General features: G+C 31.8%; 1 protein-coding gene across 1 annotated transcript; it reads right to left on the bottom strand.

Moving 5' to 3' along the window:
• Positions 1-4,330: 4,330 nt before the first annotated feature.
• LOC111997753 (lipid phosphate phosphatase 2) lies at positions 4,331-11,404 on the bottom strand. The gene is made up of 8 exons (XM_024029892.2): positions 11,220-11,404; positions 6,977-7,205; positions 6,769-6,856; positions 6,558-6,667; positions 6,303-6,423; positions 5,589-5,777; positions 5,372-5,431; positions 4,331-4,930 (listed from the first exon to the last, which is right to left on the bottom strand). The coding sequence occupies exons 1-8, from the start codon at positions 11,402-11,404 to the stop codon at positions 4,794-4,796; spliced, it is 1,119 nt and encodes a 372-aa protein (XP_023885660.1). The 3' UTR covers positions 4,331-4,793.
• Positions 11,405-15,606: the final 4,202 nt, after the last annotated feature.

Genomic DNA, 15,606 nt, shown 5'->3' on the forward strand with positions numbered 1-15,606 from the left:
CAATCTGGTGGAAGGACAGCAAGGAGTTTTGGTGGGTTTGGAATTCTCCACGTTGAACCTATGAAGCACATCAGAAGCATATTTGGACTGAATGAGAGAAAGACCAAACTTAGTTCATATGATCTGAATGCCCAAGAAATAGTTGAGAGGCCCCAAATCTTTAAGCTCAAAGACTTGACTAAGAGTCGAGAAAAGATGATTAATTTGAACTGAGCTGTTACCAGTGACAATAATGTCATCAACATACAACAAAAGATAAATGATGGTCCCAGATTAGTGAAAAATGAAGAGACAGCTGTCTGCAACAGAAGCAGTGAAACCAAGATGAAGTAAATGAAATGTGAATCTCTCAAACCATGCCGTTGGGGCCTGCTAGGACTAGGACGCAAAACAGAAAATTGGAGCAAGAGGTAGTGCCGCATGTGGCTTCTCTGTAACTTTTCTTCATGATAGCATTGTGACTATTTCTTTCTCTATTTTATTTGTCTAGTTTAATGTTTAGTATTTTATTTTTGTGTTTTCTTTCAATTATCATAAGTAGCTAAATTTATAATTAGAGTTGAGAATGAAACCTTGTTAAGGATTATCAATAATATTTATGTGATTTGATTTTTCTCACAATAGTTGTTCTTTGATAATTTAAATTGTTCTTGTTTCATATCAATTGACTAAGATGAGATTCTAAATATGAGTTGAATAATGTTTTTTTTTAATGATTTAGGATTTGTCTTAATTAATTGAATGCTTGGTTTTTTATTTCTTGATTTTAAAATTGGATATCTCTTGTGATTTGTTTGGCTATGGATACAATTGATGATTTGATTTTATACCTAGGAAGCGCTAGAAGAGCATGCTTTAGATATTTACATAGAAGTTTTAATGATAATATTCTCCATGGTAGCAAGATTGATTTCTAGATTATCATGCAGTGGTTGGGAAAAATTAATAATCATAAATATATGCTGATATGAATTAATAAGGCGGATTCCAAAATCTTAATTACTTTTTCTAGATTGTAAACAATCTCTTTACTGATTTATATTATATCTTTGCTTAGTTTAATTATTTGCTTAGTATATTTAATTTCAAACAACCAATTTTTATTAAATTAGATTAGGATTAATTTGGTTAAGATTTGATTAATTTTCCTATGTTTATTCAAGTCCCTGTGGGTTCGATCTCGTTCTTGTCAAACTATACTTCGGTATGGTTCGCACACTTGTGAGTACTTAAAATTTCACAACACATTCTTCTTCAAAATCAATTAAAACAAAAACCAAATTTTCCGCATCTTTTTGTCTCGCATGTGTACCTCTCCCCAAATTCAGATTCTTCTCAAAACCTCAGGTCCCACCCACCTCACCCATCAATGTCAACATGCTTCTATCGCAAGGTTGGAATTACAATAGTAGCATCTTATTGTAGAAGTGAGATGGAAATCTTTTCCTTATGGGGGGAATAAAGTTAATTGGGCTACTACCGTTATAATGCAGCAGGATTTTTTGGAATGCATAAGGCTGGGTGTGTATTTACTTGATGACAAAGGAAATGTCATCAATTGCTATGTGCTCTAGAGGAGCTTTCTAATTAGGTATGACTGATTTAATTGCATTTTGTGCTATTCAAGCTCTTTCCTTTACTCTTGAAAAACTGGGATCTAAGAGGCTTTTTTGGAAACTGATGTGTAACAAGTGTTGAAAGCTCTACATATGCCCAAACTAAATTCATCAAGTTTAGTTATATACAGTGCATTCTGTGCTTATTTGATATGGGAGTAAATTAAAATTAAATTCGTTCTGTGGATGCAATCACATTGATGGTGGGATTTAATAAAAAATTTGGATTAGTTTTAATTCTGAAAACAGAAATTAAATTAAAAAGTGACCTAAAAAGAAAATTTAAGTTTTTTCTCTTTGGACGATGGGTGAGGTGGGTGGGGCCTAAGGTTTTGAGAAGAATATGAATTTGGGGAGAGGCACACACATGAGACAGAGAGATGTGGAAAAAATTGGCTTTTGTTTTAATTGATTTTGAAGAAAGGTGTTTTAGCATTTTAAGTTTATTCGACCTAAGCATGAAGCACGTACTTGTCACATGCAATAGAATTTAGTCAAACATAACAGCATAAATAACACCAGGGTGCAAAGTATGATAGTTTAGGGTGTAAAGTGTAATCTGGTGCATAGTTTAGGGTGGTAAAATGTAATTTTTCCATTTTTTTTTTTTAGAAAGAAAACATGGGTTGTTGTCTGGAATTTAAGTTTAGAGTTTTTTTATAAAATACTTTTACTTTTAATAGAATTTAAATTTGTTGAAATATTTTTAGAGATTTTTGATAATTTTTTTGAGAAGAAAGAATACGTTGCTTATTATTCATGAACAAGAAAATCCGAAGCTAAAAAACAAAATGCATTAGGAGGAACCGACTCCATTCAAACTTGAAAAGGAAAATAAAGTCTTGCTTTTTGAGCTAAGGTGTGAGCAACAACATTACCTTGCTTGACAACATGAGAGAAAGATAAACTTTGAAACGAGTTAGCTAAAGACAGAATATCTTGTAAAATATGACCACCTAAATAATGTCCCATACCAAAAGTTTGTAAAGACGACAGATGCAGCATCTCCCTCAATAATTGCCCAATGAAAATCAATCTCCATTGTGAACATAGCTGCAGGTCGTGCTGCCAGTAGCTCCAAAACCTCAACCGATGGTGGTTTCGTAATCTTTTCTAACATAGCCGCCATTACTTCACTTTCTGAATTGCGAATAACCACTCCAATCCCTGCCTCACTTGATTCTAGAAGTGACGCACCATCAAATTTTGCCTTCACAATATCATGAACCGGAGGAATCCATTTCTGCACAACCCGTCGATGCAATGAGGGAGTAGAGTTGGGTAGGTTTTTAAAACTTTGCAAATAATCCTTCGCAAAACTAGCAATCTTTTCTAGCGGCACAAAGGTTTCTTGCAAGTGAGATTTGTTTCGATGATGCCAAATAGACTTTTAGTTTGAATATATTTTAATTTGTTGAAGTTTAAATGTATAAAATTAATTTACTAATTACTTGTTCTTAAAATATTGATAATAGACTTATTTGTGATAGTAGCTACTTAGCGCAACCACAACTTCTAAACTCAACTTGCTAATTTAGAAAATTTTAATAATAAACTTTTAGCTTGAATAGAATTTAAATTTGTTGAAATTTAAATTTATAAAATTAATTTACTAATTAGTTGTTCTTAAAATATTGATAATAGACTTTTGATTAGAGTAAAGGTCAAAATGTAGGGTTTTTTTTTTTTTTTGAAAGAAAACATGAGTTGTTGTTTAGGATTTAAGTTTGATATTTTTATAATAGACTTATAGTTTAAATAGAATTTAAATTTGTTGAAATTTGAATGATAAAGTTTTACTTCAATTAAACCATTGTTAAATATTATCCCTTAATTTGAGGAAATATATCCTAACAAATAATATAAAATTAATTTACTAATTAGTGAGAGTAACCACTTAGCACAACCACGGCTTCTAAGCTCAAGTTTTATGATTGTATAATAGTATATGATATAATAAGATATGATTTTATTGAAAACAGATTAAATTAGTCTATGAATAATATTCTCAAAAAAAAAAAAAAAGTGTATGAATATGAGTACTTAGTTTACATATGACTCATTTAAAAATTATCATGACTTCTTAGTGGAATTTGAAGTGTATTTTTATGTTAAAATCTCTTTTTCTCTCCCTCATGTGCATGCGCTTATTTCTCAAAAAAATAAAGTCTATATATGACTAAATAATTTTATACGCATAAAAAAATTAATATCTACAATACATGTAAACATATATATATATATTCTTTATTTATGCCCGTCTACACCAAAAACCGATTGGTACCTTAAACTAATGATAAAAAGTTATTATCAGGAGTAGATGTCATATGTTGAAACTTTCTTTAAAAAAAAAAAAATCAAAATCAATTTGAGGATATTAGCCAAGGAGGAAGTCAAATCCAAGAATTTTTTTTTTTCAAGTGCTGAACAGTCTATCATTTCAATTTTATAATGCTTTGGTTGTGACGAAAATAAAAGAAAAGGAATTTATTTTGATGTTAGGACTTAGTAACGCGGTCAGGCATTTTGTCCCAGAGGTTAAGAGAGTGCCACCCAAGGTATTCTTGGTTGGATCCACAAACCTCTTCTCTAGTGCAACTTTTATCAGCAGATTTTAATCATCATTCATGTTGCAATTTCCAAACAGAGAGCAAATAAATTAAGTAGAAAAAAGGGGGTATTATAGCTAAACATTCTTTTGACACTAGTGAAGAGATTATAAACTCCATATTTCACTAACATCATCAATTTTCGAATCTTGAAATTAGTACTTCACTTTACAGAAGAATCAACATGCAAAGATATTATGATTTATCCCAATATAATGCCCAGAAATTTGTCCAAGCAATCACTAATCTATACATCAAAATTGTGTTGTTTGAGAGGTAACAAATCAGGTGTTGCTCAATCTGGAACCCGGTCATAACCGAAAGAACAGATGAACCAGTGGACAGCCAAGAAAACTAAAAATAAATAAAGGAATGAGGACAGTTGATGTTAGTTCCATGGTAAAAGTTCAAAGTTCATATACTGCTGCTGTAATTCACACATCCTATTAATCTTGAAGGATACGGACATCTAGTATTGTCTATTTCTTCTCTGCAGCCCAAGCCTCTCTCCCCTACCTTTTCCCAATGTAAACATAGGGCTTGAGTCTCAGGTATCAACTCTTTATGTTTAACCATGTTGAGGTTGGATATATATACTTTGAAGTTCTGATTGGTGCACATTTGCATGATTTACGTTGGTGGCTGAGGATTGACTGCCATTTCCGGATTCTGCCAGCATCTGAAAATATGCATGAGGACCCCAACCTGCACATTTTCCATAAAGATATAATTTTTAGACCATTAATCCTCTTAAAAGATTAAGATGTTAATCTATAAATCAGAATGAAAAAAGGAATATAAAAGTGTAATTCTGCACTCACGACCTCTTTGTAGCAAACAATATGCAATTATCAATGTTATCCAAGGCACAAAAAGCTACACTCATGACATCCTTCAAATAAATTTAAACATTATATTAAAATAAAAATGCCGAGTAAGCTGGTATTATGTTTAGTATGCAACAAAATAGTTATAGCAAAAATATTAAACAATGTATTTTTTCTTCATCATTTTATAAGAAAATATATGCAAACAACAAGAACAAAACCTTTTTAAGACTACCAAAAATGAATTCTGTCATTCATAACAATCTGCTCCAATTAAAGCATATCATACATAATCATTGAGAAAAGAAGAGGCCCTTACCATCTATATCATATGGAGGCGGAAAGAATTGCAAGTAACAAAATGAAGCAATAGTAGTCCCTGCCCAACAAGTTCAATTTAGAAAAAGTACAAGGAATTCTATGCCCTCAATAAACAATTCAGCACAAAACTAAAAAAAAAAAAAAAAAGATTTGACAATCCAGCGCAAAAAACTTCAAAAATAAAATAAAATATAATAAATACTTGACAAACAAACCTAAAAGTCCTCCAGCAAAAACATCTTGCCAGTGATGCCAATAATCATCTACTCGAGAAACTCCGACCAGAGCAGCAACTAGTAGTGGCAGGAAAATGATACAGAGTTTTGCAACATGGCCCCTACGATCAAATGCCCTGACTTTTCCAGACAAATACCAAGCAAGAAAGCCAAGACCTGCAAAGGACCCTAAAACCAAAAGACAGAAAAAATTATCCTAATGCTCGTATTTTAAAGGGATATTTCTATGTCCTTTGGATATCCATATCCATAGAGAAACTATAAAATCAAATATTACAAAGAAATTCCACAATGCTCATTATTATGAGAATTTTGGCAGCCTAAAGAATCTACTAATCCAAAATTAAAACAAAAAAAGTAAAATTGACTGATCATAATCCTTTATAAAGGAGCATTGACTTATTTGATATCCAATTTTAATCTACACACCCAAATATTGATTGAAAAAGTGATGATTGAACCTTCGTTATCTTGGAAAATGCATGGTTTGCTATAGTCAATTTAACATTTGAAGTACAAACTTATGCCCATGACACATCAATGAAGATGAAGCTCAACCTTTGGGTACTAATTACAAGTTTCATACACAACAGAAGTAGGAAACTTTCTGATATGAAAGCTAAAATTTGTCCCAAAGGAATACAACAGCATCCTTACAGTGCCCCTAACCTAATGAAGTGATTAGATGCTTACCAGATGTATGCCCACTTGGGAAACTTTTGTATCCTTCCTTAATGACACTCTTTATTCCACTACACATAACGTCCCCTGAGACATTGGCTGTGGAATTGCCTGTGATAGTAGGATAAAATGCCTGCAAATATTATACACCAATGGCACTTGACTGAGAAAAGAACTAAGCAAGAGCAAAGAATTTATTATAACATAGTCAAGTAAACAATGTAGAGAAAAGGAAAGTCAGGGGAGTTAATGAACATGAGAGCCTACCGGTTTGCCATCTGGGAAACAACGCCAAAAGAAATCTGGACGTGGACGACCAACAGCATCTTTGATTGCTTCAGTTATAACTGCAGTAATAAGAAAAGAAAACAGAAGGCCTGGACATGCATAAAATATCCACTTAATGTTATTAGTCCGGTAGAATAACATGCAAACAAGCATTGGTATTACATAAATTTCAAAAGAGAGGAAGAGCTACCCAATATGGCATGGTGCAAATCATAAACATCCTTTTTGATGAAGTAGTAAATAAGAAAGATAACAAAAGGCAACAATATTGCAATAATCTGTTAAATCAACGGACAAGAAAAGGGTTATTAGTTTTTTCCTGTTGCAAGTAACTAACACGCAAATTCCATGTAGATGAAATTTTCTATGAGTTATTTATTTAAAGGGCCCAAACTTACTGGAACAGCCCAAAAGGGAATGGTATTGCCTTTCAACGGGTATTTGAGGTCTGTCATCATTTCCTCTCCCACAAAGTGGTGGAATGGTTCTATAATGTTCAAAACAACCGCAATCACCACAAGAAGCAACAAAATCAGCCAATCATGCATATGTATTTTTGCCACGGCAACTCCATGGGATCTTACAGTGTGTGCACCACCACCCAGGATGTCTGGCATTTTCGCTGACCTGATGATAAATTAAAAGGTTTGTTAATGGAAATTACATTAAAAAAAATGTAAAGCAATATAACTGACCATAAAAAGTGAAAAAGAAACATATCATATAAAATAATGTTAGAAAAAGCAGAAGAAATATTTCCCCTAAATAGATTTAGATAATTAGATGCAGAACAATCACACTGATTTTTGTTCAGACATCAACCATCAGCTGTAATTTCAGGCAGACAATAGTAAGAAAAATAATTGCAGAGAAAATGGGTCAAATAATAAATAAACATATTCTAGGATCTGATGAAAAACAAAATGCAATCACAAAATTTATTATACACAATACAAGAAAACTCCATCCTTTCTCCATTTTTACTAACCAATGCATAATCTTCTTTAGAATGTAAATAGTATACTTTTGTAGGAAAATCTTTCTAACATATAATCAGAAGCCTTATGCCTCTGGTCCAATAGAGGTGATTCAAATATCAAGGATAAATTATATTACAAGTTATCGACCCCATGAATATATTCCTAAGCCATTAGAGCCCTTTAATAAGTAACCTTGAAAGGTTCTAAATGAACCAAGACTGCTGCCTAATCAATTTCAATTAGCACCTAACCACAGTCAAAACAGGGTCAAACCACAGGCAGTATGAAGTACATAAAGGAGCAGCCCAGCATCAAGTAAAAATTAACTGCTCACAAGCAAGCACAGTGTACCTAAATTATGGTCAACATTCATAGGACCATGAGCAAACCAACAATAACCAAGCCTTAGTCCCAAACTTTTGGGGATAGTTACGGATCCTTAACAAAGTAGTTAGGGTTGGTCTCACATATTCGTTTATGCAATTCCATTCCATCTGAAGTTGAATAATTTGTTACCTCCTTAACTGACATGTTCTTTTTTACTACTTATATTAATGTTATTTTAGGTCTTCTTATACCTTTTTTCATTCCCTCAACTAGAATCAACCCAGTCTTTCTCACTCTCTCTCCTTTGCACATGACATGAGCAAACCAGTCTTGTATTTTTTTTTTTTGGATAGGTAATAGAAGTTTTATTGATAAGAGTACACCGTGTTCATGATGGTGAACTCATTGTACTTGAAACAAATCAAGCTAAACTAAAAGAAAGTAAGAAATAAAAAAAAAATAGGAATACAATGCGTAGAACCCCAAACACAAGACCACTCAAATAAAGTCCCAACTAGCATAGACTTCAAAAGATCAACAGGTCTCTCAACATCTTTGAACATACAAGTATTGCGTTACCTCCACACTATCCACATAAGACAAGCTGGTATCATATTCCGAACATTTGAAAGACGTTTTCCCAAACAATTCTTCCATGCAAAAAGAAGAGAAGCAATTGTCTTTGGCATCTCCCACTGAATCCCAAATATCAGAAAAGCTTCACTCCATAATGCACGAGCAACCTTACAATGGAGCAGAATATGATCCATTGATTCCCCATCACAATGACACAAGCAGCACCAATTAACAAGGGACAGACCCCTCTACAATGTTGTTGATTGTGAGTATCCTATCACATGCGGCTGTACATAAGAAGGACTTTCCAAAAGGAAAGTTCCACAACCTAAAAGGTTTTCCCTACAAACTCCCTCTCAGTTGTATTGGTGTTAACTACCTGAGTCAAGGTTAGCTCCCACTGTTCACCCAATCATTAAGTAGGAATGCATGTTTGCACAAAGTACTGTGTTACTAGGTAAGATTAGATTGCTAAGCAGGTTTTTGTATTATGATACTAGTGAACAAATATTCATAGCATTGATAACAAGAACAAATATTTATTAATGGGGAACAGAATGAACAAATGAAGTAGTAGCATCAATACCATGCAATTCAGCTGAAGAAAAAAAAAAAGCCAAAGCAACTTTAACAATTTTGCAAAGTGCTATACTTGAAGGTAGCAACCATAACACCATCACAAACATTTTAAAAAAATCAATAATAGATTTATATGGGAAGAAAAATGATAGACAGACACATGGGGTCAACAGAACAAGAAGTTAAATGGGAAAATTACACAATAGGAGCAAAAGAGATTCTTAAACTTGAGCTAAGGTTCAACTAGAAAGCTTTTGTATTTAGTTCCTAAATCATTTATCTGAAGATCCGGTTTAAGTACTTAGTAATTTAATTAAAACAAAATTTTAAATGCTTATCAAAGATTCACAGTACACTTACAAGATTAGTAGGAGTTGAAGGCTATCAGCTGCAAACAACGACTATTTGTCTAACAGAGAGTTTGTGTGTACCCTTGGTTGTCATATATTCCAAAAAAAAGATGGAAATCCACTCTGGATATTTCTGAAATTCTGTCATGCGTTCGCTAATTTTCTTGATTCTCATCCCATTGATATCTACCGAAATTATAGCATAAAAAACCATTCCAATCTAAACTGACATAAATTGAAACAAAGACCGCCCTCCACTAATCTCATACATGTATTTTGCATCCAGGGTTATGATCTTTGTGTTGGTAAGGACAACCACAGATTGTGACAAACCAATAATACACATCTGTGACCAACTTGGTATAGCCTTAAAGTTATGGTCCTTATGGAACCTACCCAAGAAATAATTTAGATCACCAACCACTACCCAGATGACTTTTTGATAGAAATGCTTAACGGAGGACAACCACTTAATAATGACCTGTTATGTCCTAAATTGTTTTGAATAATTTGTTGGCTGCTCCAAATGCAATTTTCCCTAAATACAACTTCTGATATCATATCATTGACTCCTAAGGCACCTCTAAAATTCAAAAATGTTAATTCACGTCCGTTTGTAACTTGCCAATAAAAAACATTATCATTATTATTAAATTGATAGTTCAGATTGAGAACTGTGCTGGTCTCATGCCTTTTGAATGGCAAGGCTAGCTGCAGAAAATGACAAACCATTATTTTATTCTGCAGAGTAAAATTTTTTGGCACATACACAAAGACACATAGTCATGGATCTAGCCAGAAACTATTCAAATTAAATTAAAAATAATGCTTAACTTATCAGTGGCATTATAATACAACTAAAAAGACGCATCACTAAAAGTTCCAAAACTATTTAAATTTGACAATTTGACCAGGCGGCTCTCTTTTATTGCTCTGTAGCATAATTCAAAATTTTAACTCAGAAAACAAGCTGTTACAAACGTATATATTGTGCTCAAAAGCTCATAAAATAAAAACTTCCAAGTGAAAAAATATAAAATAGACTACAATATTATTCCCGTCCCTAAAGTTTGCATGAATTTCGTTTTTCCTTCCTAAACTATTATTGTCTTTCTAATAGTTTTAAGATGAAAAACAAAAATTTTAAACTAAGTTTAAGAAAAAAAAAAATGAAATCCACGCAAACGTTAAGAAGGAAAAAAATATTTTAGCTTAAAAAAAAAAAATAACTATCCCCTTTCACCAAAAAAAAAAAAAAGAAAAAAAAAAAAGAGTAACTACCTGACTGACATTAAATCCACGCAAACGTTAAGAAGGAAAAAAATATTTTAGCTTAAAAAAAAAAAATAACTATCCCCTTTCACCAAAAAAAAAAAAAAGAAAAAAAAAAAAGAGTAACTACCTGACTGACATTATTCAAGTTTTTAACTTTTTAATAATTCAGTGATCAAGTTAAATGCAAATATACAAATATGAAATCTTTAGTATGAGACCTGTTTGGAAGCTAATAAACTGAAAGAAAAGAAGAAAAAAAAAATTTCAAACTTTCGGATATTTGAAATTCAAATAGCAGAGACAATGAAAAAGAAACCCAACTCAACTCAACCCAGCATTATAAAATAAAAAAACTCATAATTCTACTTCATAATTATCGACAACCAAACGGAAACGTAACCCAGAAAACATACAACACAGAACAAATAGTACATGAAAGAATCACAGCATAAGAGCATCACAATGAGTTTAAGAAAACAACCAAAAAAAAAAAAAACGAATAGATTCACACGCACACAGAGACCCATATACATGAAATTGAGAATTTACTTTACCTGAGAATGTGAGAGAGAATTGGAAGCGTTTTCAGCGAGAGAGAGAGGCATACAAAGTGTACAAGTGAAAGAGAGAAACAGAGTAAAGAGTAAAGACTAAGAGGGCGTTTGGACTGCGCGTCTGCGCGTCCTTGTTTCCTCAAATCTGCGTTTCTCTTCTTTTCTTTTTCTTTTTTTGGCCGCATGAGGCCAAAAAAAATCTGTGCATAAACGGTGTATATACTGTTTATATACCGTTTATGCACTGTTTATTACTGATTATACAATAAAAAATATTAAAAATAAGCCTATAATTCTATTCATATATTTAAAAATTATTTTACTAAAGTATTTTTAATTTTAAAGTTCAATTTAAATGAACCAAAAGAGAAAAGGGGCGCATAATTTACAGTAAAGACAGTGAGAGTGAGAATTAGTACTTAATACAGTGAGACACGTATGAATAGTGAATACGTATGGGGAAGGTTATTACAAAAAGAAACAGTCTTTAGTTTTGTTTTGTTTTGCTTTGAATATCCTTACTGCCTCTGCTGTAATAGAAAGAGTACAAAAGGAAACAGATTTTTTTTTTTTACTAATAAATTATTTTTTACCATTTTTTGGGGGGTTTAAATTTAAAAAAAAAAACCAGTGGAGTGGTTACTTGGGGTTTGGGGAACTATTACTTGGGGTTTGGGGAACTATTACTTGGGGTTTGGGGAACTATTAAGTAAAAAACGTTTTTCATTGGCTTAAAGGAATTTATTTATTTTTTTAAATTTTCCCAAGTTTTTAAATTTTTCTCTCCGCCACAATCTTTATCATGGGATTCGCAATTAATATTGACCATAAGTGTAATTGAAGTTTAAAATTTAAAGGAATTAATTATATTTATTGTGTTTACACTTCCAAATATTTTTTTGATAGACATAGAATCACTTTTATATATTTTTCTTTTTGAAGACGAATCCTTATATTTAATTATTAAAAAAAATTACTTATATATATAGGAGAAATTGACCTAAATTTGTGTCACGTGTGATGTGTCCATTTAAAAAAAATGATATATATATTTATTTATTTAGCCTTCTAAGTAAAACTTTATATTCATGTCAAAGTGTTATTGAATTAATAAGTGGTGTACTTATACATGTTATTTATATAATAAATATACGACTTGTCATGAGCAATTTATTTGGAATTTAACATTCAAAATAACAAGCTAAGCACAAATTTAATAAGACACAAAATCAAGAATAAAGCATTATCATTGTGTCTTTAAGTTAATTGAAACAATTCCATTCTTCAGCCTATTTTACATCCTTTTAAATTACAAAGTAAATAACCTAAAGTTACAACACATTTTTCCATGGAATTAGCCGTTACTAAATTTCCTAACTCTAAAAACATGCAAAAACAACCTAAGTTGAATGCTAGATTAGCATTCTTTCCCCCCACACACACACACACAAAAAAGCATTTTTGGCTGTAAACATAAATGATATGAATGGCATTCAAACTTCCAAAAGCTACATGTCCTTTTTCAAATGGAGCTTTACTTTATTACTTTATTTAGTTTTTTTTTTATTTATAAATGAATTTATTGATTTCATGATTACATCATTCTCTCCCTAAAATTCTCATCCTACGTATCATTATAGCGTTTTTTTTTCTTTTTGATCGTTACGTATCATTATAGCTAGCCCAGTGAGGAACTACCTCTTCAATGCACAATTTCAGTTTTGCTTAGTCTAGTGTAAAAAATCAGGAAGGTCTTATTCAAATGATGACAATCATATTTGTCAAATCATTTATGTTCTTTCATATTCTTTCATATTCAATTAGACAAAATTTGTCTAATTGAAGCCTTTAAGAAAAAGTAGTCGGTGATGTGGAAAATTATGAAAGTGGATTAGAAGAAAAATAAATTTAGATTAAAAGAAAAGTTAATATACCTTGACAAAAAAAGAGTAAAATCTTAGAGCCTCTGTGGCATTTGATAGAGATATATGAAACAAACTTGACTTCAAAGATTTTGCCTTGAAACAAGATAAAATATTCACAATTTGGAAGATGACAGAGTTGCTAGTCCTGAATTAATTTGTTTTTTGTATTAATGTGCTCAGAGTCTTAAAGCACCAGCTATTCCACCGAAATTTAGTACACAATTTTGTATTTTTCTCTCATTTTTCTTTGTTGAGAAACAAGGGAAGAAGGACCTATTACCAAACATTTTCATTGCAAAATCAATACTCCTACCTTTTTCAGTTTTTCTTCTTACCTTTTCTATCCTTCTTACATTTTTTTTTTCTCTCTCTCTAACTTTGCCATCTGTCCTACCAAATTTTTGAAGGAAAGAGCAAAATCTGCTTTTTCTCACATGAGCTTCAATTAACTATGTTACAATTGCTCAATGAAACTCACCTCTTAAGCATCTAGGTGGGGGACCTAACCTAAACCACTCGCTTTGGTATGTAACTTCACAGATTGCATAACCAAAGTTTAGTTGTGTTGTGCTCTAAAAGGTCAAACCAGCCTGTTAAAGATTGTGCTACGTGATGATAATTAAGTTCATAAGTTTTTTTTATAAGTTATGATTAATTACCGATTGTCTCATAAGTTTAATCCGTTAGAAAATGGTGATGAATTTAATTGTTTTATCATACTTTTAACATGGTGTTGCTATTCTAGTTGATTGATGTAGAATATGGCTTGAATTAGGAGTTCGACTCTTTGTTGAATTTGGATAAGAAATGAATTTTATTCTTTTTGGGGTTACTGTTGTTTGAAGTTATTAAGCTCTATTATAAGTCTTGTCTACCACTTGATTTTGAGTTTTATTTGGATTATGAGTGATTCTCCTTTGTGTGTGAAAAAGAAGTCTAATCCTTCTTAGTTTTGAATATGCTAATTAACTTATGTCTCCTATATAAGCATCGCGTTGCTACAGAAAATTGATAGGTGGGTGTGAGAAAAAGTGACTTTCTCTTGTTTGATTCTTTGATATTTGTGGGTTACAATTTGAAATGGTGAGAGAGGTTTGTTGTGGCTTGCTTTGGTTTTGGTTTTACAGTTTGATGATTTGCGCTTTGCTCTCTTTTGGCATGTTGCAACTTTTGGATTTGATTTGTGACTCTCTCTTTGATTTGTACGCAATTTGTTTTTGGTATTTGTACGCAATTTGTTTTTGGCATGTTGCAACTTTTGGATTTGGTTTTGATTTTACAGTTTAATGATTTGCGCTTTGCTCTCTTTTGGCATGTTGCAACTTTTGAATTTGATTTGTGACTCTCTCTTTGATTTGTATGCAATTTGTTTTTGGCATGTTGCAACTTTTGGATTTGGTTTTGGTTTTACAATTTGATGATTTACGCTTTGCTCTCTTTTAGCATGTTGCAACTTTTGGATTTGATTTGTGACTCTCTTTTTGATTTGTAAGCAATTTATTTTTGGTATTTGTGAACCTTCAAATCTTTGGTTTGTATTTGGTTTTTTGATTTTGAATTTGCGAGAGATGGCTATTTGGATGTATTTGAGATTTGGGTTTGTGAGAGTTCCTCTACACTAATTTGTATTATCCTAAATTTGTTATAGTAAAATTTGTTCGTCATTGCCTGTGAATGTAGGTTATTGTCAAACCACGTAAATCTTGGTATTTTGTATCTATTTTCTTTTAGATTAATGTTCTTCATTTCTATTGTTAGTTTGAAGATCTTTCTTAAGTCTAAAATATTTTCCCAACCATTGTTGGTAATTTGAGCTTCCGCTATTTTACAGCAAATGATTGTTGACATTGCATGTTAATTGGACATTTGACAGGAATTAAAAGAACGATAAAGCAAACAAAATGCTGGGATTGTCTCTTTGAGTTGTCCTTCATAGTTTCTTGTCTGCGTGTGTTTATTTGCTCAAAAGAACAGAATCTGGGAGATGTCTTTCCACTGACAGATAAGAAACTAATTAATGAAAGATTATCTTTTTCCAGGGGCAGCTGCAGATACATTTCAAGTTAAACCCCCTGAATTGAATATATATATATATATATATAATATTACTTTACAAATTTAATACTTTTAAAAATATTTTAGCACACTTTATTTTAAATTTTACACACTCTGATCACATATCAGCTTATCTCACAATCAAACAATAACTTATTGTATTATTTATTGATAGATGAGTGTGTTTGTGTGAGTTAATAATTATACAGTGCAAGTGGAGTTGAGTTTTTTCATTTAGTTTAAAATATTTTTATAAAAAAAAAAGACAAATATATAACCACAATTACACAAAAACAAAAATGATGATGCTAAAATCGTCAGTTGGATCACTCGGAGTTTTAGACAATCTTGTAGGACCTGCAAGATAAAGAGAGTTGATCGAAGAGACCACCGGATTGTGCCCGGTG

Source organism: Quercus suber, unplaced genomic scaffold (genome assembly GCF_002906115.3).
Source record: "Quercus suber isolate HL8 unplaced genomic scaffold, Cork oak 2.0 scaffold_115, whole genome shotgun sequence".
NCBI lineage: Eukaryota > Viridiplantae > Streptophyta > Magnoliopsida > Fagales > Fagaceae > Quercus > Quercus suber.